Source organism: Pseudophryne corroboree, chromosome 7 (genome assembly GCF_028390025.1).
Source record: "Pseudophryne corroboree isolate aPseCor3 chromosome 7, aPseCor3.hap2, whole genome shotgun sequence".
Lineage (NCBI taxonomy): Eukaryota > Metazoa > Chordata > Amphibia > Anura > Myobatrachidae > Pseudophryne > Pseudophryne corroboree.
In genome coordinates, this window is record NC_086450.1 from 305,411,949 (window position 1) to 305,437,032 (window position 25,084).

The following is a 25,084-nucleotide window of genomic DNA, read 5'->3' on the forward strand; positions in this document are numbered from 1 at the left end:
TCCGGGTCTCACCTGTACATGCACCGGAAAATAATCCTATCTTCCAGGACCAGAATCTCTCTCCTGTGGTGGCTGCACAGTTCTCACCTCCTAGAGGGACGCAGGTTCGGGATTCAGGATTGGATCCTGGTGACCACAGATGCAAGTCTCCAAGGCTGGGGAGCAGTCACACAGGGGAAAAATTTCCAGGGAAAATGGTCAAGCCAGGGAGCTTGTCTACACATAAACATTCTGGAATTAAGGGCCATTTACAACGGCCTTCTTCAAGTGGAACATCTTCTTCGCGGTCTGCCCGTCTTGATTCAGTCAGACAACATAACAGCAGTGGCGTACATAAACCGCCAGTGCGGAACAAAGAGCAGAGCGGCGATGGCGGAGGCCATAAAAGTTCTTCGCTGGGCTGAGAAACATGCAAGCGCTCTGTCAGCAGTCTTCATTCCAGGAGTGGACAACTGGGAGGCAGACTTCCTCAGCAGACACGATCTCCATCCAGGAGAGTGGGGTCTTCATCAAGAGGTCTTTGCAGAAGTGACAAGTCGTTGGGGAATTCCTCAAATAGACATGATGGCGTCTCGCCTCAAGAAACTTCAGAGATATTGTTCCAGGTCGAGGGACCCTCAAGCAATAGCGGTGGACGCCCTGGTGACACCATGGGTGTTTCAGTCGGTCTATGTGTTCCCTCCACTTCCACTCATTACAAAGGTGATAAAGATCATAAGAAGAACAAGGGTTCAGGCGATACTCATTGTTCCAGACTGGCCAAGGAGGGCCTGGTATCCGGATCTTCAAGAATTACTAATAGAAGATCCCTGGCCTCTTCCTCTACAAGAGGACCTGTTACAGCAAGGACCGTGCGTGTATCAAGACTTACCGCGGCTGCGTTTGACGGCATGGTGGTTGAACGCCAAATCCTAGCCCGAAAGGGTATTCCCAGTGAAGTCATTCCCACACTACTTCAGGCTAGAATAGCAGTAATGGCGAAGCATTACCACCGTATTTGGAGGAAATATGTGTCTTGGTGTGAATCTAAGAAGGCTCCTACGGAAGAATTTCAGCTGGGGCGTTTGCTCCATTTTTTGCAAGCAGGTGTGGATGCGGGCCTAAAGTTAGGCTCCATTAAAGTACAAATTTCGGCCTTATCAATTTTCTTTCAGAAAGAATTGGCCTCCCTTCCAGAAGTTCAGACCTTCGTGAGAGGTGTGCTGCACATCCAACCTCCCTTTGTGCCCCCCGTGGCACCATGGGATCTTAATGTGGTGTTGCAGTTCCTGCAATCTCATTGGTTTGAACCTTTACGTAAGGTTGAGTTAAAATTCCTTTCTTGGAAAGTAGTCATGCTGTTGGCCTTGGCACCCGCAAGGCGGGTATCTGAATTGGAGGCTTTGTCTCACAAAAGCCCCTATTTAATCTTCCATGCAGATAGAGCGGAGTTGAGAACTCGTCAGCAATTTCTGCCAAAAGTGGTTTCATCATTTCACGTAAACCAGCCTATTGTGGTGCCAGTGGCTACTGACGCCTTGGGGGAATCAAAGTCTCTCGATGTGGTCAGAGCTTTGAAAATCTATGTCGCCAGAATGGCTCAGATTAGGAAAACAGAGGCTCTGTTTGTCCTGTGGGCTCCCAACAAGATTGGGGCTCCTGCTTCCAAACAGACTATTGCACGCTGGATCTGTAATACGATTCAGCAGGCTCATTCTACGGCGGGATTGCCATTACTGAAATCAGTGAAGGCCCATTCTACCAGAGAGGTGGGCTCATCCTGGGCGGCTGCCCGAGGGGTCTCGGCATTACAGCTTTGCCGAGCTGCTACTTGGTCGGGATCAAACACCTTTTCAAAGTTTTACAAGTTTGATACCCTGGCTGAGGAGGACCTGTTTGGTCAATCGGTGCTGCAGAGTCATCCGCACTCTCCCGCCCGTTCTAGAGGTTTGGTATAAACCCCATGTTTCTTAAAGCATCCCCAGCATCCTCTAGGACGTATGAGAAAATAGGATTTGAATACCTACCGGTAAATCCTTTTCTCTTAGTCCGTAGAGGATGCTGGGCGCCCGTCCCAGTGCGGGCAGTATCTGTAGTTATTGGTTATGGTTACACACATGCTGTGTTGAGTTCAGTCCGTCTGTGGCTGATGTTAGTCATGCCGTTGCATGTGTTGTTGTTGAATGCCATGTTGTACAGCGTGTTTGAGGTGTGATCTGGTATGTATCTCACCTAAGTTTAAAAATTAAATAAATCCTTTTCCTCGAAATGTCCGTCTCCCTGGGTACAGTTTCTATAACTGGAGTCTGGAGGAGGGGCATAGAGGGAGAAGCCAGTTCACACCCCTTTTAAGTCTTAAAGTGCCCATGTCTCCTGCGGATCCCATCTATACCCCATGGTTCTTGAAGCATCCCCAGCATCCTCTACAGACTAAGAGAAAAGGATTTACCGGTGGGTATTAAAATCCTATTTTGGGAGCAACCACTAAACGTACCATGACCAGTAATAAAAAGCGCACTCAGCTATTCAGTTAAAAAATATATTTTAATCATGAATTAATTGGTTTTCTGTGACATGGCCACATCTGATGCAACTGTGTCAGAATAGCCTGTATCGGCTGCTGGGAGCTGATCCTTTCTGTTAACTCTTCCTGTCGGCCAGGCTCTTGAAGGAGGCCACCTATGGCTGCTGGAAAGCAATCTTTTTGCAGCCAAAGTTCCATAAGTACATGGCAGTGGAGGGCGGCAATCCATGGTTACTCAGACTATGATCCTAACAAGATCACCCACAGTTTGCCCTGCTGGGCTCTCTGTTGCTTATCAGCCATGCCTCGCCCCTCTTCCACGTGGCATAATGGCAGCTGTGAAATCCTGCAAGTAGCTTTATACAATTTAAAAAAAAATTTTTTTTATCTGTGTAAAGTGTGTATGTGGGGGAGGGGGCGGGGTTGTTGTTTTTTTACAAAGAATTTCCTTAGGTCTAGGGCCACACATAGCGGCCAAGCGGGTCCCTTTCTCCAGGACCCGCATGGCCGGAAGGCGACTGCACATTGTCTTCTATGCAGGCGCCCACACATATGCGGCAGTCCCGCATGCTGCGGATGGGCTGGATGACAGGATGGCGTGATTTCAATGTGAACACATACATTTAAATGTATGTGTTCACACAGTGTTGCTGTGCCGCACTGTGTTCTATTGAAGTCCCGTATGTCACTAGCCGGATCCTGATCTGCGGCATTCCGCAGAACAGGATCCGTGTGCACACAAAACCTCCCTCCAACGGGACCCGCTTGGCCGCTATGTGTGGCCCTAGCCTAAAATGGTTGATTTTCTTTTTGTTTATCAAATTGTGGAAACATTAGCTATTTAAACTTGATTAGCTATTATTTATATAATTTGTTAATATATTATTATTATTATTTTACAATTTTGGGGACATCTTTAGATACATTTTTAGTTATAGAAGATAATCTTTTTTTATATACACTTGAATGCTATTTTACATTTTGTGTTTGTTCTCTCATCATACAGTATAATAACTTTTTATCAGCTTTATTTTTGCCTATAATTCTGGTCCTGCATACAGTGCCTTGCTAAATTATTCACACCCCTTTGCATTTTTCATGTTTTGTTGCCTCACAACCTGGAATTAAAATGGATTGTTGAAGGTTTGCATCATTTCATTCACAGCACATGCCTACAACTTTTTTTTTTTTTGGTGAAGCAAACAACAAATAGTACAAAATAACAGAAAACTTCAGCGTGCATAACTATTCACCCCCCTAAAGTCTGTACTTTGTAGAGCCACCTTTTGTGGCAATTACAGCTGCAAGTTGCTTTGGATAAGTCTCTATGAGCTTGCCACATCTTGCCACTGGGATTTTTGCCCATTACTCAAGGCAAAACTGCTCCAGCTCCTTCATGTTGGATGGTTTCCGCTTGTGAACAGCAATCTGCAAGTTTGACCACAGATTCTCAATTGGATTGAGATCTGGGCTTTGACTAGTCCATTCCAACACATTTAAATGTTTCCCCTTAAATCACTCGAGTGTTGCTTTAGCAGTATGCTTCGGGTCATTGTCCTGCTGGAAGGCGAACCTCCATCCCAGTCTCAAATCACAGGCAGACTGAAACAGGTTTTGCTCAAGAATATCCCTGTATTTAGCATCATCCATCTTTCCCTCGACTTGAAACGGTTTCCCAGTCCCTGCTGCTGAAAAACATCCCCACAGCATGATGCTGCCACCACCATGTTTTACTATAGGGATGGTGTTCTTGGGGTGATGGGATGTGTTGGGTTTGCGCCAGACATAGTGTTTTCCTTGGTGGCCGAAAAGTTCAGTCTTAGTCTCATCTGACCAGAACTCAAAACGTGCCTTCTTATTTTAACACTAAGTAATGGCTTTTTTCTGACCACTCTTCCATAAAGCCCAGCTCTATGGAGTGTACGGCTTATTGTGGTCACATGCGCAGATACACCAGTCTCTGCTGTGGAACTCTGCAGCTCCTTCAGGGTTACCTTTGGTCTCTGTGCTGCCTCTCTGATTAAAGCCCCCCTTGCCCGGTCTGTAAGTTTTGGTGGCCAGCCCTCTCTTGGTAGGTTTGTTGTGGTACCATGTTCTTTCCATTTGAAGATGATGGATTTGATGGTGCTCCAGAGGATCATCAAATATTTGGATATTTTTTTATAACCCAACCCTGACTTGTACTTTTCAAAACTTTGTCCCTGACGTGTTTGGTGAACTCCTTGGTCTTCATGGTGTGATGCCTCTTGCTTAGTGATGTTGCAGCCTCTGGGGCCTTTCAGAAAAGGTGTGTTTATACTGACAGATCATGTGGCACTTAGATTGCACACAGGTGGACTTCATTTCACTAATTATGTGGCTTCTGGAGGTAATTGGCTGCACCAGAACTTTTGATGGGCTTAATACCAAAGGGGGTGAATACATATGCACATGGAAATTTTCAAAAAATTTTTATAAAAATTATTTTTTATATCAATTTTTCTCATTTCACTTCACCAACTTAGACTATTTCGTGCATATTCATCACATAAACTTCAGATTTAAAAAAATAATACATTACTGGTTGTAATGTAACAAAATAGGTAAAAACAGCCAAGGGGGTGAATACTTCAGCAAGGCACTGTATATCACCTTAGGTGGCAGCCTTGTTATTTATTTTATGGTTTAAGTGCATATTGCCAGGGCCAGATTAACTATGGGGCGGATGGAGCTACAGCTCCAGGCCTCCATATAAAAATAGGCCCATCATCATGACAGCATGATGGTGACCAGTATTAAATTTAAAATTGCGTTGAGATTTTCCATACAAAATGATGGTGTTTATTTTTACTTTTATATATTTTCAGCCCCAGGCCCATGAGGCCCTTAATCCGGCCCTGCATATTGCACCATATATATTTTTTATTTTGCATTTTAGAATTCTCATAAACATGAATTTACCTTTTTTTAACCCGTCTTACTGTGTTTTGAAGGTGGCAAATTGGAACAAGTAAGGTCTACAATGAAACCATACACAGAGGCAAATGCATATAATTATAGGCATGTTTTATCAAGTGCTTTCCATTAAACAAATCAGTGCAACATTTATATGCCATTAGTTTAGCAGCCTAATATACATATTGTGTTGACTTCTCTTGTCTATTAGTAGTCTTGATTCACACGGAATTTGTCAGTCACAATATTCCTGGCTATAATCACAATAGCATTAATGTATAATATGTGGATTTGAGATTATATATAGACTACCAGTTAAATTGGCATTTTAGAAAGGAGGGACTTACATTAGCAGACAGACAGGGGCACAAAGCACAGCTTAGTGGAGATGCTGTAGGTTTGCATTCTGCATACAGTATTCCGCTGCTCACATGTGGCTTAATGTAATAGCCTCCAAGTTCTGAAGGGGCGGAAACTTTGTGCCTTTTTGTTTTTAAAGCAGCAATCATTTACAGTACAAGGCAAGTTGGTTTTGCCTTGTAAATGATTGCTGCTTTAAAAGAAAAAGGCAGGTTTGCACAAAATGTTCGCACCTCCGGAAGTCAGAGGCTTTTACATTTAGCCAATGGTGTTTGTTAAATAAATTATAAAGCTCTTTCCAAGGTGTAATATAATAGGGTATAACTGATTTGTGACTGGGCAATAGCAGATAACTTTGTGTGATAAATGGTATTCTGTAGTCTGCAGATCTTTGCAGAGAAGTTATTGTGTTTCTTTGGAGAATGTATTGCACACAGATACATCCTCATACACCCATAGATGTTTTTCTTTCATTGTGCTATTTTTTCCTCAATTTTGTTGCAAAAGAACTGGTACAAAGTTGCAGATGAAACACGAAGATCCCTCCTATTGGACATGACTATTGACATGTCTGTTGTCTTTATACATGCCTCACCTGTTAATTCCACACACATACTAATGTAATATTATCCTTTCATTTATATTTTGAAATAGGAGGACAAGTAAAAGTGAGAGAACTAGACTGGCTTAACCAATTTTGTAAAGGTAATTAATTATATTGTTTAAATTAGCATGATGCATGTTTTTTATTATTGTTGAATAAATCTGTTTCCATGTAAGCTAACCTTTAATTAGTGCATGAAGATTTCATGTAATTAATTGTCAGTCAGATTCTGTCCCTGTTTCTTAAATGAGTACTATTACATGATGTCATTCAAATACATTACTGCCATACTGTGGCCCTGATTCATGTTTGTAAGTAAAGCAAAAAGCAACAACTGGACAAAACCATGTTGCAGTGTAGGTGGAGCAGATGTAACGTGCAGAGAGACTATGCAATACGCTCTATGAGCGATATTGCATCGTTTTTCCCCTCCAGGGCCAGGCCGCCGACATTGGCCCTCATTCCGAGTTCGCTCGCTAGCTGCTTTTAGCAGCCGTGCAAATGCTATGCCGCCGCCCTCTGGGAGTGTATCTTAGCTTAGCAGAAGTGCGAACGAAAGGATCGCACAGCGGCTACAAAATAATTTTGTGCAACTGCAGAGTAGCTCCACACCTACTCCTAGCTTGCGATCACTGAAGACTATTTGGTTCCTGTTTTGACGTCACGAACACGCCCTGCATTCGCCCAGCAACGCCTACGTTTCCCCAGCCACTCCTGCATTTTTATCTGACACGCCTGCATTTTTACACACACTCCCCGAAAACGGTCAGTTACCTCCCAGAAACACCCACTTCCTGTCAATCACTCTGCGGCCAGCAGTGCGATTGAAAAGCGTCGCTAGACCTTGTGTGAAACTGCAATGGCCGTTGTGAAAGTACGTCGCGTGTGCGCAGAAATGCCGGGGGTTTTTTTGCCTGATCGCTGCGCAGCGACCGAAAACAGCTAGAGAACAACTCGGAATGACCACCATAGTGTATACACACTATGCGATATCGAAGCGATACCACAGTGATGTCATGACGCGACTGGCCCGAACATGGATCATCTGACGATATAGTCAGATTATGCTGCATGTACTGGCGACAGCAGGGGGTCATTAACGACCCCCGGGAGCGCACATTGGCCATCGCAGCAGCATACACACTGGGCGATATTGCAAACAATATTGCTCAGCAGGAAAAAAATGTGCGATATTGTTTAGAAAATGGCTTAGTGTGTACCCACTATTAGATATGGGTGGGGTGTGTTCAAACTGAAATCTAAATTGCAATATAAAAATAAGCTGTCTAACATTTGGGGGCTATGTGTAAAAGCAGCTAGTATTGAGCCTGCACAGTTACAAAATAACCCATCCAACTCTAAATCACTCTGCACATGTTACATCTGCCCAACCTACAATGTAAAATGGTTTTGCCCATTTGCTACTTTTTTTTGTGTGTATTACTTACAAACATAAATTAGGCCCTTTGTGTCTGGAACAACCCATGTTGCCGTGCAAAGGGAGCAAATACATTTATATTTTTCATCTGCAGGGTAGATACTGGCTGCTTTTGCATGTAGCCCACAAATGTTAGATAGCTTTATTTTTACACTGCAATATACATTTCAAGTTAAACACACCCCACCATAATCTAAATCTCCCTGCATGTTACATCTGCCCCAGCATGGTTTTGCACAGTTGCTTACTTTTTTGCTTTGATTACAAACATGAACCAGGCCCTGTGTATTATCAGCTATTCCTATCAAAATTGGGAGCAATTACATGTCCTAACATTAGCTCAAACTGTGCACATGTAATTTTATTAGAAATAAGCAATGTGACAATGTACTTTTTGCTTCCAATTTCTTCATCAGACCTAATTTAATGTCCTGCTTCACAAAACATAACAGTCTAATCTCATGCATTGATGTGCTGTTTGTTATTCATGTGCTCAACTGGTCATTAACTATGAATTAATATATGGGAAAATTAATTCTCTGTTATAAATTACTTGGAAATTAGAAGTTGCATGGGGTTCTGTGACCAAATAAAAGCTAAGTGATTTTTACACAGGTTATAAAATTCTGAGGTGTCGTCTGATATCCGCAGTTGTTTACAGTATTTGGCACATTTTCCCTTTCTGATACACATTTTTTTTTAATAAACACTAAATGGATTACATCTCACAACTATCACTTTTTACACATCCAACCAAAAAAAATAGTTTAGTTGCCAATGATAGTTGAAGGTATTTAGGGCATTTTGGAGTTGCTGAATTCAAAAATGAAAGTATTTTTTTTTTTAAATTGGCTCTAGTTCTTGAGATAATAGATATTCTCAGTTAATAGGGAACTTAACCATAACGCGTGCTTATGGGAATCTACGTGAATATTCATAAAGATGAGGCATTCAAATATTCTAGGTGTTCATTCCGTGATCATTCTAGAATATTCCCCCTCAATATATATAAATTATCGGCCACTGTCAGGTGACAGTTGGGCATTGTTGTCTATTGTGTTTTTCTTGTTTCTCATTGGTTTAGCTAAAAAATTACAGACAATCTAGTAAAACTGATGTCATATTTAGAATCAGCACCACCCTTGGGTGCCTGGAATGGGGGACCCCTTTATTGGAGGGGTCCCCACTCCCCGAGGAAACCCCGGCCAAGGGTGACTACTTGGGGGCTGATACTGTAGTTGCAGGGACTTGTATAAAAGTGTCCCCCGGTTGCGGCATTATCTCCCTGGCTAGTGGAGCCCAGTGCGGGTTCCAAAAATACAGGGTCCCCTTCCATCTTTTTCCTCCTGTATTTTTGGAACAAGGACTGGTCCAAAAGCGCGGTGCTGGTTGTTAAAAGACAGGGAATCCCTACACAATTTTTGTCCCCTGTATTGTAGCAACCAGGGCCGTCTCAAAGATATATTATATACAGTTTTTTTTTTAAGTTGTTATAAAAACTAATCATTTACCCCTCCTGATGTCAAGCGCATAATTGCTTTCCACACCAGTATTCTTTTATTGGCTAAAGATGTAATTTCCAGAAAGTAGATCGCCTGGTGCATTCCATATTAGTGCTTAAACATGAGCATAAATTGCCATCAACGTAGTTGGAACGTCCCACCCAATACTTGCCTCTATTGGTTGGTTTGCCGTATGTTCGTCAGTTACCTGGCTACAAGAGGGCTCTTCTTATTATATAGTTTAGCTGCTATTTGTGAGAATGTCATAATGATATCAGCTGCTTTGTCACATGATGGGTGATTACCATTTTGATTGGAGGACTTTAAGGATAATTGACACTCTAGCCTAAATGACTGACTTCTGCTATGATAAAGAAGTTCTGACTGATAAAAGGGAAACTATCGCCACAGTCACTGGCAGTGAAGGACTCACAATTTTTGAGTTTATACTAAGGTTTTGTAAAATGATTGTTTTCACATGTTTATAGTAATTTCAGAATATTTTGTAGCACAGCGCCTTTATACACATAATCTGTTTTTACTTATAAGTTTAGAAAGTGTTCAACTCTCAGAACAGGCCATAGAATCAAAGGAAAGTCAGTATTTGTGCTCCAAGATGAAAAATAAAACAAAAGCCTTTATTTAGCCAAAGCCTGAGCAGACCTGAGGATTCTGGGGGTCATTCCAAGTTGATCGCTAGATAAAAATGTTTGCAGCGCAGCGATTAAGTTGAAAAGCGGCACTTCTGCGCATGCGGTGCATTGCACACGCACGACGGACTTTCACAACAGTCGATGTAGTTTCACACAAGGTCTAGCGAAGCTTTTTAATCGCAATGTCCGCCGCAGATTGTTTTTTTACATAAAGTGAGCGTTTCTGGGTGTCAACTGGCCGTTTTCAGGGAGTGTTTGAAAAAACGCAGGCGTGCCAGGAAAAACGCAGGAGTGGCTGGGTCAACGCAGGGAGTGTTTGTGACGTCAATTCCGGAACTGAACAGTCTGAAGTGATCGCAAGCGCTGAGTAGGTCTGGAGCTACTCAGAAAAACTGCACAATATTTTTTTGTAGCTGCTCTGCGATGCATTAGTTCGTACTTCTGCTAAGCTAAGATACACTCCCAGAGGGCGGCGGCTTAGCGTTTGCACGGCTGCTAAAAACTGCTAGCGAGCGATCAACTCGGAATGACCCCCTTTGTGCGTAAGCAATACTTACTCACTCCCACGTAGGGAGGCTCTTGCTGATATGCATAAGCTACTGGCATACCTCTCAGCGTTTACAAATGCTAAACTGGAATAAAATTTGTTCCGCCCAAACCGCACCCCAATCTGCATTCTACAATCATACTTCTTAACTCTCCTGGGAAAGCAGTTCACCCTCCCGTATCTTAGCACCTCCATAGTGAAGTAGGAGTAACATGATAATGCAAATTACAGCATTGCCAGTGGGTGTCAGAGCTATGAAATTGTTAATCGCATCACCATGGCCTTTTCATTTACCACTTGGACTTACCAAGTGGACAAATATGGTGGCAATTCCACATACCCAGCGTATGGTGTAAATAACCTATTTTCTCTTATGTCCTAGAGCAGGCCTGGCCAACCTGTGGCTCTCCAGATGTTGTGAAACTACACATCCCAGCATGCCCTGCCACAATTTTAGCCTTCCCTAATAGCAAAACTGTAGCAAAGCATGATGGGACTTGTAGTTTTACAACAGCTGGAGAGCCACGGGTTGGCCAGGCCTGTCCTAGAGGATACTGGGGTCCACATTAGTACCATGGCGTATCGACGGGTCCACTAGCCATGGGTACTTTAAGAAATGAATAGTGTGGGCTGGCTCCTCCCTCTATGCCCCTCCTACCAGACTCAGTTTAGAAAATGTGCCCGGAGGAGCTGGTCACTCTTTGGAGAGCTCCTGAAGAGTTTTCTACATTTATTTTCTTTTTTGGTATTTTCAGTCAGGTCTGTTTAGGCAACAGCCTGACTGCTTCATGGGACTTAGGGGGGAGAATAGCCCAACTTCCTAGAGAGTTAATGGTCCAGTTTCTCATGCTGGCAGGACACTGAGCTCCTGAGGGAGCTATTCGCAAGCCACACCATGGTGCAGCGTACCCTCCAGCAGCAACGCCGCCACTCCCTAACAGATCCTGAAGTAAAAAGAGTGGTGAGTACAGCGCCGGCGCCCCGGAAAGCGGGTCACCGGCGGGAATAGCGGCACTACGGTAGGAGCACAGCTCTCAGCTAGCTGCACCCTGGGGTGATTCAGATGGACACATGCTGCAGCGCGGTCCCGCTGTGAGGAGCGACTTGAATTCTTCTATTTCTCTTACATCCTAGAGGATGCTGGGGTCCACATTAGTACTATGGGGTATAGACGGGTCCACTAGGAGCCATGGGCACTTTCAGAGTTTAATAGTGTGGGCTGGCTCCTCCCTCTATGCCCCTCCTACCAGACTCAGTCTAGAAAATGTGCCCGGTGGAGCCGGTCACAGCTAGGGGAGCTCCTAGAGCTTTTCTGGTTTTATTATTTTATTTTAAGATGTTAGGCACAGCCTCCCTGCTTCGTGGGACTTAGGGGGGAGTAGTGTCCAATCCTTGAGGTTAATGGCCACTATCTCTGCTGACAGGACACTGAGCTCCTGAGTGTGATGATTGCAAGCCCCAGAGGCGACCGCTCACTCCCGCAGCATGTCCCCACCCCCTAACAGAGCCAGAAGATCACTGTGGTGAGTATGACGCCGGCGCCCCGGTAAGCGGGTAGCCGGCGAGAGTGGCGGCACAAGAGTGGGAGCGCAGCGCTGAAGTTGCGCTCCGGAGGGCTCAGAGGTACAGATGTGCGGCGCTGTGAGGGGCGCCCTGGGCTAACGCAATACCCTCAAATCTGGTCAATTTAGCTATCAGGGCCTGTGTACTACTGCTAGCAAGTATTTTACCTCAGGCCAGTATAATCTCGGAGCGAGAAGACGCGCCATTAGAGGGGGCAGAGCGTCTCCTCAGAGTGGACCCAGCACTCACCAGCGCCATTTTCTCCCTGCAGATCACACACAGAGACGATGACAGGGAGCGCTGACCCTCCACAAAACTCCGTCTATCCTGTGCGGTACCAGGGGGTTTTAGAAGGAGAGGAGAGTGTTTTATTCACATTATAAACTGGGTAGTCTGTTAAGGTTACTCAGTCAGCGCCAGGCTTTTATTATATAACTGCCTACTGGGGCGCTGTGTGTGCTGGCTCCTGAACTTTGTGTCTCTCTGAAGGTACTTGGGGGAAACTGTACAGCATCTGACATTTTCCTGTGTGTGTGTGTGTGTGTGTGTGTGTGTGTGTGTGTGTGTGTGTGTGTGTGTGTGTGTGTGTGTGTGTTATATATCTCACATTACCATGTCTAGAGACTCTGTTTCTTGTGCTGCAGAGTATGTATCTTCCCCAGAGGAGTCGTCTATTCCATGTACTCAGGAATGCAATATACTGTCTCATCCTTCTGAATCCGAACCCCAGTGGGTGGCTTCTATTAAGGGAATGATATTCCAGATTTCATCTAGGATAGCTCATTATGAGATTGAAACACAGGTTATGAAAAAATCTGTAGAGGTTTTTTCGTGTTCTACTCCCACTACCTCTTCAAAATCCCTTAGTATATGCCCACAAAAGCGTGCTCTTGCCCAGATAATGCAGGGGGACACGGATACCGACTCTGACATGGGAGACGGTGATGGAGATATACTGAGGGGGGAGGCATCCCTTGCTAAGAGAGTGCAGCTCATGATTGAGGCCATTTAGGATTTTTTACACATTACTGACAAGGTACCTGAACAGGTAGAGGAGGCTTACTTTACTGACAATAAGAGAGCCTCCCTTACCTTTCCTGTGTCTAAGGAATTAAACACATTATTTGAAAAATACTGGGAAAACCCAGAGAAAAAATTCCAGATCCCAAAGAGAGTTCTTGTTGCTTTTTCTTTTCCTGAAGAATATAGGAAAAAGTGGGAAACCCCCCCCCCCCCCCCCCCCCGCCCACACCTATTGTAGACGCTTCTGTATCTAGATTGTCTAAAAAGGTGGTGTTACCTGTCCCTGGGTCTAGAGACGGCAGACCGCACGATTGAGACTACGCTCAAATCCTTATACACTGCCTCAGTCGTGGCGCTAAGGTCCACTATTGCTTGTGCATGGATTTCTAAAGCCATAGTAAAGTGGTCAGGCACATTACTAGAGAATTTAGATACTATGGATAGAAGTGACATTGACATTTTTTACATCACATACAGGATTCTGCAGGTTTCATGGTGGAGGACATGAAGGACCTAGGTCCTCTGAATGCACGGACGTCTTCCTTGGCTGTTGCAGCACGCAGGGGACTCTAGCTATGCCAATGGTCTGCGGATGCGGAATCCAAGAAGAGTGTGGAGAACCTACCCTTCACAGGCCAGGCTCTATTTGGGGAAGCTTTGGATGCGTAGATTGCCACGGCAACTGCGGATAAGTCAACTTTTCTTCCCTCAGCCACCCCGACACAGAAGAAGTCTTTTTCTACGTCTACAATGCAGTCCTTTCAGACCGCAAAGGTTAAGAAGTCCAAAGCCTCTTCCACCTTCTTCAGAGGTGGTCGGGGAAAATCCAGAAAACCTGCTCTGACAGGTTCCCAGGAACAGAAGGTTCTGTTTACTCAAAATCCTCAGCATGATGGTGGACCTCCCATCCTGGAGATCAGGCAGTTGGGATCTCGTCTAAGGAATTTCAGTCAGGTCTTGGGGTCCTCAGGCCTGGACCCCTGTGTGCAAGATATTGTATCCAAGGGGTACAGACTGGAGTTTCAAGAACTTCCACCTCACAGATTCTTCAAATCAGGCTTACCAGTGTTGCTGACAGAAAGGGCTATCCTGCAGGAAGCCATTCAAAAATTGGAAAAGGCAAATGTCATTGTTCCAGTTCCACCTCATCTGGTAAACAAGGGTTACTACTAAAACCTATTTGTGGTGCCGAAACCGGACAGTTCGGTCTAACCAATATTGAACCTCAAAACGTTAAATTCATATTTGAGAGAATTCAAGTTCAAGCCACGCGCTAGTCCAGGGAGGCAGAGGGAGATTAGGGAGGTAAATGTGTGGCTTAGGGATTGGTGCAGGAAAGAGGGGTTTGTGTTCCTGGAACACTGGGCGGACTTCTCAGTCAGGCGCCATCTCTTTTGTCGTGACGGATTGCACCTGACTGAGGAGGGGGCAGCGGTGCTGGGGAGAAGGATGGTTAGAAGGTTGGAGGAGATTTTAAACTAGGAGCCTGGGGGGAGGGTTTAGCTAGAAACTACGGGTCATGCAGTGAGAATAGTGGGGATGGCGGTAGTAAACAAAATGGGGGAGAAGTTGGGGGAGGGTAAGAGCAGGCGGTAAGGTTACTAACATGGGTACTAAAAGGGATTTTACCAAAGCACTAACCAATGACGATTACAGGTCATCCTTGCTACATAAGGTGAAAGATGTCCCTAACGCAAGGGAAAATACTTATCTTAGTTGTATGTATGTCAACGCCAGAAGCATTACTGGTAAAAAGGGTGAACTAGAAATACTTGCAGCAAGCAAACAGTATGATATTATAGGCATTACTGAAACTTGGTGGGATGAATCTCATGATTGGACAGTCAATCTATAGGGCTATACACTGTTTAGGAGAGACAGACTAAATAAAAAGGGTGGAGGGGTGTGTCTTTACGTAAAGCCGTTTTTAAAACCTAATATATGGGAAGATATTCAGGAGGGGACTGTAGACACTGTCGAGACATTATGGGTAGAAATTGCATGCGGGGAAAAAGGAATAAAAAAGTTAGTATTGGGTGTATGCTATAGGCCGCCTGGTATCAACGCATCTGATGATGAATTGTTACTAAAGCAAACTGAAAGAGCAGCAGGAGTAGGAGACACAGTAGTGATGGGAGATTTTAACTATCCAGAGATAAACTGGAAAAACGATTCATGTGATACTGCTAGGGGCAATATGTTTTTAAACACACTTAATGATAACTACTTAGTCCAACTAATTGAGGAACCAACTAGGTACAATGCAATCTTAGACCTGGTATTAACAAACAATGGGGATTTGGTATCAGGTATTATAGTAGGGGAACCCATAGGAAACAGCGACCACAATATGGTCACATTCAATATCAGTTTCTATAAACAGCCCTATACTGGCTCAACTAGGACTTTAAACTTTAGCAAAGCAAATTTTTAAAAGATGAGGGTATTTTTCAGGGATATTGAATGGGAAGGTTTGTTTTTAGGAAAAAATACTACGGAGAAATGGGAGGTACTAAAATTCCTGCTAGCTAAAAATACACTCAAATGTATTCCTATGAGTAGCAAAAAAAGGAATAAAAATCATAAACCGATGTGGCTTAACAAAAAGATTAAGGAACTTATGGGCAAGAAAAGGCGAGCATTTAAAAAATACAAATCTGACGGGGAAGCAGAGTCATTTCAGCACTATAAGGAATGTAACAAAATTTGCAAAAAGGAAATAAGAGTGGCTAAAGTAGAAACTGAAAGACTAGTAGCAAAGGAAAGCAAAGTGAATCCCAAAAAAATCTTTAAATACATTAATAGCAAGAGATTAAAGAAGGAGAGTATAGGCCCTTTAAAAGACAAGTTGGGAGTCTTAAGCAAAAATGATAATGACATAGCGGACACACTAAATGAGTTTTTTTTCAACAGTATTCACTCGTGAGGACCCAATTCAGGGACTAACGCACAATCTCAATAATGAGAATATCACACTGATAGGTACTTATTTAAGCGAGGAAGTAGTCTGTGACCGATTAAAACATTTAAAGATTAATAAATCACCAGGGCCCGATGGTATTCATCCAAGGGTTCTAATGGAGCTTCACTCTGAACTGGCAAAACCGCTATCTTTGATCTTTAAGGATTCAGTTATATCAGGTATGGTTCCCAAAGACTGGCGTATAGCGAAAGTAGTGCCTATATTCAAAAAGGGAAGTAAAGCTGAACCAGGTAATTATAGACCAGTTAGTCTTACATCTATAGTGGGGAAAGTATTGGAAGGTATTCTAAGAGATAGTATTCAGAAGTTCCTTGAAACCAATAAGGTCATTAAAAGGAATCGACATGGGTTTATGAAGGACAGATCCTGTCAAACCAACTTACTTGGCTTTTATGAAACAGTAAGCGCAAACCTAGATCAGGGTAAAGACGTGGATGTAATCTTTTTAGACTTTGCCAAAGCGTTCGATACTGTACCACACATGAGACTTATCTACAAGCTACAAGAATCAGGGCTAGGAAGCACAATATGCACTTGGGTCAAAAACTGGTTAGATAATAGGAAGCAGCGCATTGTGGTTAATGGATCTTTTTCAACTTGGACTGAAGTGCTAAGTGGTGTGCCGCAAGGCTCAGTATTAGGACCGCTATTGTTCAATATTTTCATTAACGACCTAACAGAAGGTCTAGAGAGCATGGTGTCAATTTTTGCAGATGATACCAAATTGTGTAAGGCTATAAATACAGAGGAGGATGCCGAGTCTCTTCAGAACGACTTAGTTAAATTAGAAGCATGGGCAGCCAAATGGAGAATGCGCTTCAACACAGACAAGTGTAAGGTAATGCACTGTGGTAACAAGAACATAAATTACACTTACCTACTAAATGGGGTAAAATTAGGGGATTCTGTACTGGAAAAGGACTTAGGTGTCCTCATAGATAGCAAGCTAAGCAGTAGTACCCAAAGTAGGACTGCAGCAAAGAAGGCTAATAAGATATTAGCATGAATAAAATGGGGTATTGATGCTAGGGACGAGAGTATTATACTCCCGTTATATAAATCACTAGTGAGGCCACACCTTGAATACTGTGTACAATTCTGGGCACCGTACTACAAAAAGGATATCCTGGAGCTTGAAAAGGTACAGAGGAGGGCGACCAAACTAATTAAGGGCATGGAGACGATGGAATACAAGGAAAGGCTTGAAAGACTAGGCATGTTTACATTGGAAAAGCGGAGACTAAGAGGGGATATGATCAACATCTACAAATATATAAGGGGACAATACACAGAGCTTGCGCGGGACCTGTTTTTGGTTAGATCAACACAGAGGACTCGTGGACACTCGCTCAGGTTAGAGGAGAGGAGATTCCGCACAATACGGCGTAAAGGCTTTTTCACGGTAAGGACAATACATGTTTGGAATTCCCTGCCCGAGGGAGTTGTAATGGCGGAATCTGTCAACACCTTTAAGAATGGGTTAGATAAATTCCTAATGGATAAGGATATCCAGGGGTATGGTGCATAGTCATGCATTATAGTTACTATAAATAGGGATAAAATGTAATGGCTGACAGCAGCATCAGTCAAAAATTTTAGTCAAATCATCATGCATAGGAGACCACAAATAGGTTGAACTCGATGGACAATTGTCTTTTTTCAACCTCAGATACTATGTTACTATGTTTAAGATGGAATCTCTGAAAGCTGTGATCTCAGGTCTCGAGGAGGGTGAATTCCTGGTATCTCTAGATATCAAGGATGCGTACCTTCACATTCCAATTTGGCCGCCGCACCAGGCTTATCTCAGATTTGCACTGTTGGACTGTCACTATCAGTTCCAGGCGCTGCCATTCGGCCTATCCACAGCACCGAGGGTGTTTACCAAGGTAATGGCAGAGATGATGCTCCTGCTCCACAAGCAGGGAGTGAACATAAGTCCATATCTGGACGACCTGCTGATGAAAGCATCGTCCAGGGAGAAGTTGTTGCAGTCCATTGCTCTCACAACTCGACTGCTCAGGGATCATGGATGGATCCTAAATCTTCCGAAGTCACATTTGGAGCCGACAAGGAGATTGTCTTTCCTAGGGATGATCATCGACACGGAAGTGTAGAGGGTATTTCTACCGGTGGAGAAAGCATTGGTGATACAAAAAATGGTCCAGGATGTCTTGAAGCCTGCCCGGATATCTGTTCATCAGTGCATTCACCTTCTGGGAAAGATGGTTGCCTCCTACGAGGCTCTACAGTACGGAGGATTTCATGAACGCTCCTTCCAACCGGATCTCCTCAACAAGTAGTCGGGATCTCACCTGCACATGCACAAGAGAATACGTCTGTCGCCGAAAGCCAGGAATTTGCTCCTATGGTGGCTGCAAATGCCTCACCTTCTCGAGGGCCGCAGGTTCAGGATTCAGAACTGGATCCTTCTAACCACGGATGCAAGTCTCAGAGGTTGGGGAGCGGTCACCCAAGGGGAAAACTTCCAAGGCAGGTGGTAAAGTCTGGAATCTATCTTTCCGAGAAACATTCTGGAACTAAGAGTCGTGTACAATGGCTTTCTACAAGCAGCACATCTTCTTCAAGATCAGGCCATTCAGGTTCAGTCGTACAATGTAACGACGGTGGCCTACATAAACCGACAAGGCGGAACGAAGAGCAGAGCTGTACTGGCAGAGGTAACAAAGATTCTCCTCTGGGCAGAAAGGCAGGCGATTGCGTTATCAGCAATCTTCATTCCGGGAGTGGACAACTGGGAAGCGGACTTCCTCAGCAGACACGACCTCCATCCAGAAGAGTGGGGACTACACCCCGAGGTGTTCGCAGAGGTGACAAGTCTTTGGGGCGTACCTCAAATAGACATGATGGCCTCCCGCCTCAACAAGAAGCAGGTACTGTTCCAGGTCGAGAGACCAACAGGCAGTGGCGGTGGACGCACTGGTAACTCTGTGGATCTTCCAGTCGGTGTATGTGTTTCCTCCTCTTCCACTCATTCCAAGGATTCTAAAACTTATAAAAAGAACAAGAGTTCAGGCGATTCTAATTGCTCCGGACTGGCCAAGACGAGCTTGGTATGCGGATCTTCTGGAGTTACTGCTGGAAGATCCGAGGCCTCTTTTTCTTTGAGAGGACCTTCTGCAACAGGGGCCTTTCGCTTATCAAGACTTTCCACGGCTACGTTTGACGGCATGGAGGTTGAACGCCAGATCTTAGCTCGGAAAGGCAACCAAAGTTATTCTTACACTGATACAGGCTAAGAAAGGAGTAACGTCTAAACATTACCATTGCATTTGGAAAAAGTATGTGCCTTGGTGTGAATCCAAGAAATTCAACTTGGGCGGTTTCTCCTCTTCCTGCAGGCAGGTGTGGATGTGGGCCTACGTTTGGGCTCCATAAAAGTCTAGATTTCGGCCTTGTCCATTTTCTTCCAGAAACAATTGGCTTCCCTCCCTGAGGTTCAGACTTTCTTGAAAGGGGTGTTGCACATCCAGCCTCCCTTTGTGCCTCCTACGGCACCTTGGGTTCTTAACGTTGTGTTGCAGTTCCTGCAATCGGACTGGTTTGAGCCTCTACAGGAGGTTGAGATCAAGTTTCTCACTTGGAAGGCGGTCACACTGTTGGCATTAGCATCGGCTAGGCGTGTGTCTGAATTGGGAGCATTGTCCTACAAGAGCCCCTACTTGATTTTCCATGAAGATAGAGCTGAGCTCAGGACGCGTCAGCAGTTTCTTCCAAACGTTGTGTCGGCTTTTTATATCAACCAACCTATTGTGCTGCCAGTGGCTACTGACTCCTCAATTACCTCAAAGTCCTTGGATGTTGTGAGGACTTTGAAGATTTACGAAAGAGGACTTCATGTCACAGAAAGTCTGACTCTGTTTGTCCTTTATGAACAATATTGGGTGTCCTGCTTCTAAGCAGATGATTTCTCGCTTGATCAGGTACACTATCCAACATGCTTATTCTGCGGCAGGATTGCCGTGTCCAAAATCTGTTAAGGCCTCCTCTACTCATAAGGTGGGTTCTTCTTGGGCAGCTGCCCGGGGTGTCTCGGCCTAACAGCTTTGCCGAGCGGCTACTTGGTCAGAGTCGAACACTTTTGGTAAGTTCTACAAGTTTGATACTTTGGCCTCTGAGGACTTAAAGTTTGGTCAATCAGTTCTGCAGAGGCCTCTGCGCTCTCCCTCCCGTACTGGGAGCTTTGGTACATCCCCATGGTACTAATGTGGACCCAAGCATCCTATAGGACGTAAGAGAAAATAGGATTTTAATTACCTACTGGTAAATCCTTTTCTCGTAGTCTGTAGAGGATGCTGGTCGCCCACTCAGCGCTTTGTTTTCATGCAGTGTTTCCTTGGTTCAGTACTGCCTTGTTGTTTGGTTAAGTACTGCTTTGTTACTTGGTTAAGTATTGTTGTTCAGCTGTTGCTGCATTGGTCAAGCTCGTTAGCTTGGTTTGCCTTTTATGTGTGAGCTGGTGTGAATCTCACCAATATCTGTGTATTTCGTTCTCTCAAAGTATGTCCGTCTCCTCGTGCACAGTTTCTAGACTGAGTCTGGTAGGAGGGGCATAGAGGGAGGAGTCAGCCCACACTATTAAACTCTTAAAGTTTCCATGGCTCCTAGTGGTTTCGTCTATACCCCATGGTACTAATGTGGACACCAGCATCCTCTACGGACTACGAGAAAAGGATTTACCGGTAGGTAATTAAAATCTTATTGTTACCCACACTGGCTCACACACAGCGCTAACAGTGTCCAGGCATCTAGTCAGCGCTGTAAAACGATTCCTCAGGGCCAGTATAATCTCTGAAGTGCGGGAAGCCGTGTGCCATTTTAGGGGGCTTCCCACTGAGCGCTTCCAGCGGCTCTTCGGCGCCATTTCCTCTGCAGCTTTGGGTGACACAGCACTGCTGAAGGCTCGCAGCTCCTCTGAGAAGACCCTTCGCTCCACTGTGGTACCAGGGGGTCTTAGTGAAGAGGGGGAACAGTTTGGGTGTTTTTACACTACACTATATAATATAAATATCGCTCCCCAGCTTAGTTTTACTACTGCTGATAGGGAAGCCGTGTGGCTGGCTCCAAACTATGTGTCTCTCTGAGACTTTGCCTACATATACTGTGTTCCCCATTGTGGTGTGGGTGTGTGTGTGGGTGTCCCTTACCATACCCAGGGACTGCATTTTTTGCACAGCTGAATGTCTATCATCTCCTGGGGACTCACTACCCTGTACTCAGGATAGTGTGCACTCCCTGTCCAGTGGGGATGAACCCCCGTGGTTAACTTCTATTAAAGGGATGATTTCAAATATTTCTACAAAGCTGTCAAATAATAAAAAGGAAACACAATTCTTGAGGCAGTCTACGGATGACCTGATGCATATAGATTCAGCTCCCATACCTGCACCCCAAACTCCTGCCATTTGCCCACTAAAACGTACCCTTGCCCAAATCATGCAGGGTGACACTGATCCTGATACGTCAGATCATGAGGAGGGTGAGATAGATGCGTGTGGGGGTGATGCCGTCCTGTCATAGGGAATTCAGGCCCTCATTGAGGCTGTCAGAACCGTGTTACACATCCCTGACAAGTCTGAGGAGGCTGAGGGGGAATCTTACTTTAATACAAAGAAAAAAAATCCTCTGCTACTTTCCCTGCTTCATTGGAATTAAATGTCCTCTTTGAAGAAACATGGGTAAACCCAGATAAGAAGTTTAAAATCCCTAAGAGATTGATTTCTTCCTTTCCTTTAACTGCAGAGGATAGGAAGAAGTGGGAAAACCCGCCGATAGTGGATGCATCTGTATCCAGGTTATCACGTAAAGTAGTCTTACCGGTTCCTGGGGCGGCGTCTTTGAAAGACGCGTTTGACCGCAAGATTGAGACCACTCTCAAATCTTTGTATACTTCGGCTGGGGTGGCTCCGAGACCCACTATTGCTTTTTGATTGATGATTTAGATTCCGTACCAAGGGATGATATTGCTTTACTCCTACAGCATATCCAGGATTCTGCTAACTTTATGGTTGAAGCCATTAAGGAAATTGGTCTACTCAACACACGCACCACTGCTATGGCAGTATCTGCACGCAGGGGCCTGTGGCTGCGCCAGTGGACGGCGGATGCGGATTCCAGATGGAGCGTGGAAGGCCAGTCATTCTGGGGTGAGGCTCTGTTTGGTGATGAACTGTATACGTGGATATCCAAAGCTATGGCGGGTAAGTCTACGTTCGTTCCTTCCTTCCGCAGCAGCACCAGCTAGGAAAACCTACTCGGCCCCAACCCTGCAGTCCTTCCGTACAGCGGTTTAAAGGCAAATACAAGGGTTCTGCTACCACCATCAAAGGGAATAGAGGTAAATCCAGAAAACCCACAGCTGCAGGTTCTCAGGATCAGGCCTCTGGGTTTGCTTCCTCCAAACCCTCAGCATGACAGTGGTGCACACTGCCTGGAAGACAGGCAGGTGGGAGCCCAGTTGATTTATTTCAGTCACATATGGGCAGCTTCCTGCCAAGATCCCTGGGTAAAAGATCTGATCGCCCAGGGATACCGACTGGAATTTCAGGAACTCCCACCTCCCAGATTCTTCAAATCAAGCTTACCAGCTTCTCCAGAAACAAGTTTGACCTTACAGGCAGCAATTCAAAAACTGATACAGAGTCAAGTCATTGTTCCAGTTCCTCTTCACCTACACAACAAGGGTTATTATTTCAACTTATTTGTAGAACCAAAACCGGACGGTTCGGTAATGCCCATTTTAAATCTCAAGTCACTGTACCCATACTTACGGGTGTTCAAATTCAAGGTGGAGTCTCTGAGAGCGGTGGTCTCAGGTCTGGAGGAAGGGGAGTTCCTGGTGTCTCTGGACGTCAAGGATGCGTACCTTCATGTTTCAATCTGGCCGCTTCACCAGGCTTATCTACGGTTTGCGTTACAGGACTGTCACTACCAGTTCCAGGCCCTGCCATTTGGCCTCTCCACGGCACCGAGGATGTTCACCAAGGTAATGGCAGAATTGATGTTTCTCCTGTGCATGCAGGGAGTGAACATAATACCGTACCTGGACGACCTGCTGATCAAGGCGCCGTTCAGAGAGAAGCTGTTGCACAGCATTGCCCTGTCGACTCGTTTACTCCAGGATTTCGGGTGGTTTCTGAACCTGCCGAAATCTCACCTGGAACCAACTCTGAGGCTTCCGGTTTTGGGGATGATTCTGGATACGAAGGCACAGAAGGTGTTCCTTCTGATGGAAAAGGCATTGGTGATCCAGTCCATGGTGCGGGACATCCTAAAATCGTCCCGGATATTGGTACATCTTTGCATTCGCCTCCTAGGAAAGATGGTGGCCTCTTACGAGGCACTACAGTACGGAAGGTTTCACACAAGGCCCTTCCAGCTGGATCTATTGGATAAGTGGTCCGGATCGCATCTTCACATGCACCAGAGGATACGTCTGTCGCCAAAAGCCAGAATCTCATTTCTGTGGTGACTTCAGACATCTCACCTGACCGAAGGCCGGAGGTTCGGGATTCAAAATTGGATTCTGCTAACTACTGACGCAAGCCACAGAGGTTGGGGAGCAGTCACCCAGGGGGAACAGTTCCAAGAAAAATGGTCAAGTCAGGAGGCCATTCTTCCGATCAACATTCTGGAACTAAGGGCCATATACAACCCCCTTCTTCAGACGTCACATCTTCTTCAAGATCAAGCCATTCAGGTTCAACGTGACGGCTGTAACGTACATAAACCGACAGCTGCAATGTCAGAGGTAACAACAAATTTTCCTCTGTCCGCAATATTCATCCGGGAGTAGACAACTGGAAAGCGTACTTCCTCAGCAGGCACGACCTCCACCCAGGAGAGTGGGGCCTTCACCCACAGGTGTTCGAGTCCTTAACACGTCGGTGGGGAATTCCGCAGATAGGCCTGGTGGCCTCTCATCTCAAGCTAAATTGCTATTGTTCCAGGTTGAGGGACCCACAAGCTATGGCGGTGGACGCTCTGGTGACTCCATGGTTCTTCCAGATGATTTACGTGTTCCCACCTCTGCCGCTGATCCCAAGAATTCTCAAAAGAATAAAAATGGAAAAGGTTCATGCAATTCTCATTGCTCCACATTGGCAGAGAAGGGCCTGGTACGCAGATCTACTGGGGTTGCTCCTGGAGGACCTTTGGCCTCTACCTCTGCAAGAGGATCTTCTGCAGCAGGGACCGTGTATCTATCAAGACTTACCACGGCTACGTTTGACGGCATGGAAGTTGAGCGTCAGATTTTAGCCCGGAAGGGCATTCCAAACAAGGTTATTCCAACCATGATCCATGCTAGGAAAGGAGTAACGTCTAAACATTACCACCGTATTTGAAAAAAATATGTTTCGTGGTGTGAAATTTCCTGCACTGGAATGTCAACTGGGACGTTTTATCCTTTTTCTATGGTCAGGTGTGAATATGGGCTCCTTGAAAGTCCAGATTTCGGCCTTATCTATTTTCTTCCAGAAACAATTGGCTTCACTTCCTGAGGTTCAGGCGTTCTTGAAGGGTGTTCTACACATCCAACCGCCCTTTGTGCCTCCCACGGCACTTTGGGATCTTAACGTGGTGTTGCGTTTTCTGCAATCGGACTGGTTTGAACCTTTTCAGGAGGTTGACGTTAAGTTTCTTACATGGAAGACTGTTACACTGTTGGCCTTGGCTTCCGCAAGGCGTGTGTCAGAACTGGGGGCGTTGTTTCACAAAAGCCCCTATTTGATTTTTCATGAAGATAGAGTTGAACTCAGAACTCGTCAGCAATTTCTTCCTAAGGTGGTGTCTGCGTTTCATATCAATCAGGCTAATGTGGTTCCGGTGTTTATGGACACCTCTGCTACCTCTAAATCCCTGGATGTGGTGAGGGCTTTGAGGATCTACGTGAAGAGGACGGCCCATCACAGAAAATCTGACTCGCTGTTTGTTCTCTATGATCCCAAGAAAA

At 45.0% G+C, this 25,084-nt stretch overlaps 1 protein-coding gene across 8 annotated transcripts in view; it reads left to right on the forward strand.

Moving 5' to 3' along the window:
- Positions 1 to 25,084, forward strand: part of METTL22 (methyltransferase 22, Kin17 lysine) — a 748,727-nt gene that overhangs the window by 423,931 nt on the left and 299,712 nt on the right. For all 8 annotated transcript variants that reach the window (XM_063934257.1, XM_063934253.1, XM_063934254.1 and 5 more), the window contains one exon: positions 6,452 to 6,502. In XM_063934257.1, the coding sequence (XP_063790327.1) occupies positions 6,452 to 6,502 (51 nt within the window). The remainder of the gene's footprint in view (positions 1 to 6,451; positions 6,503 to 25,084) is intronic.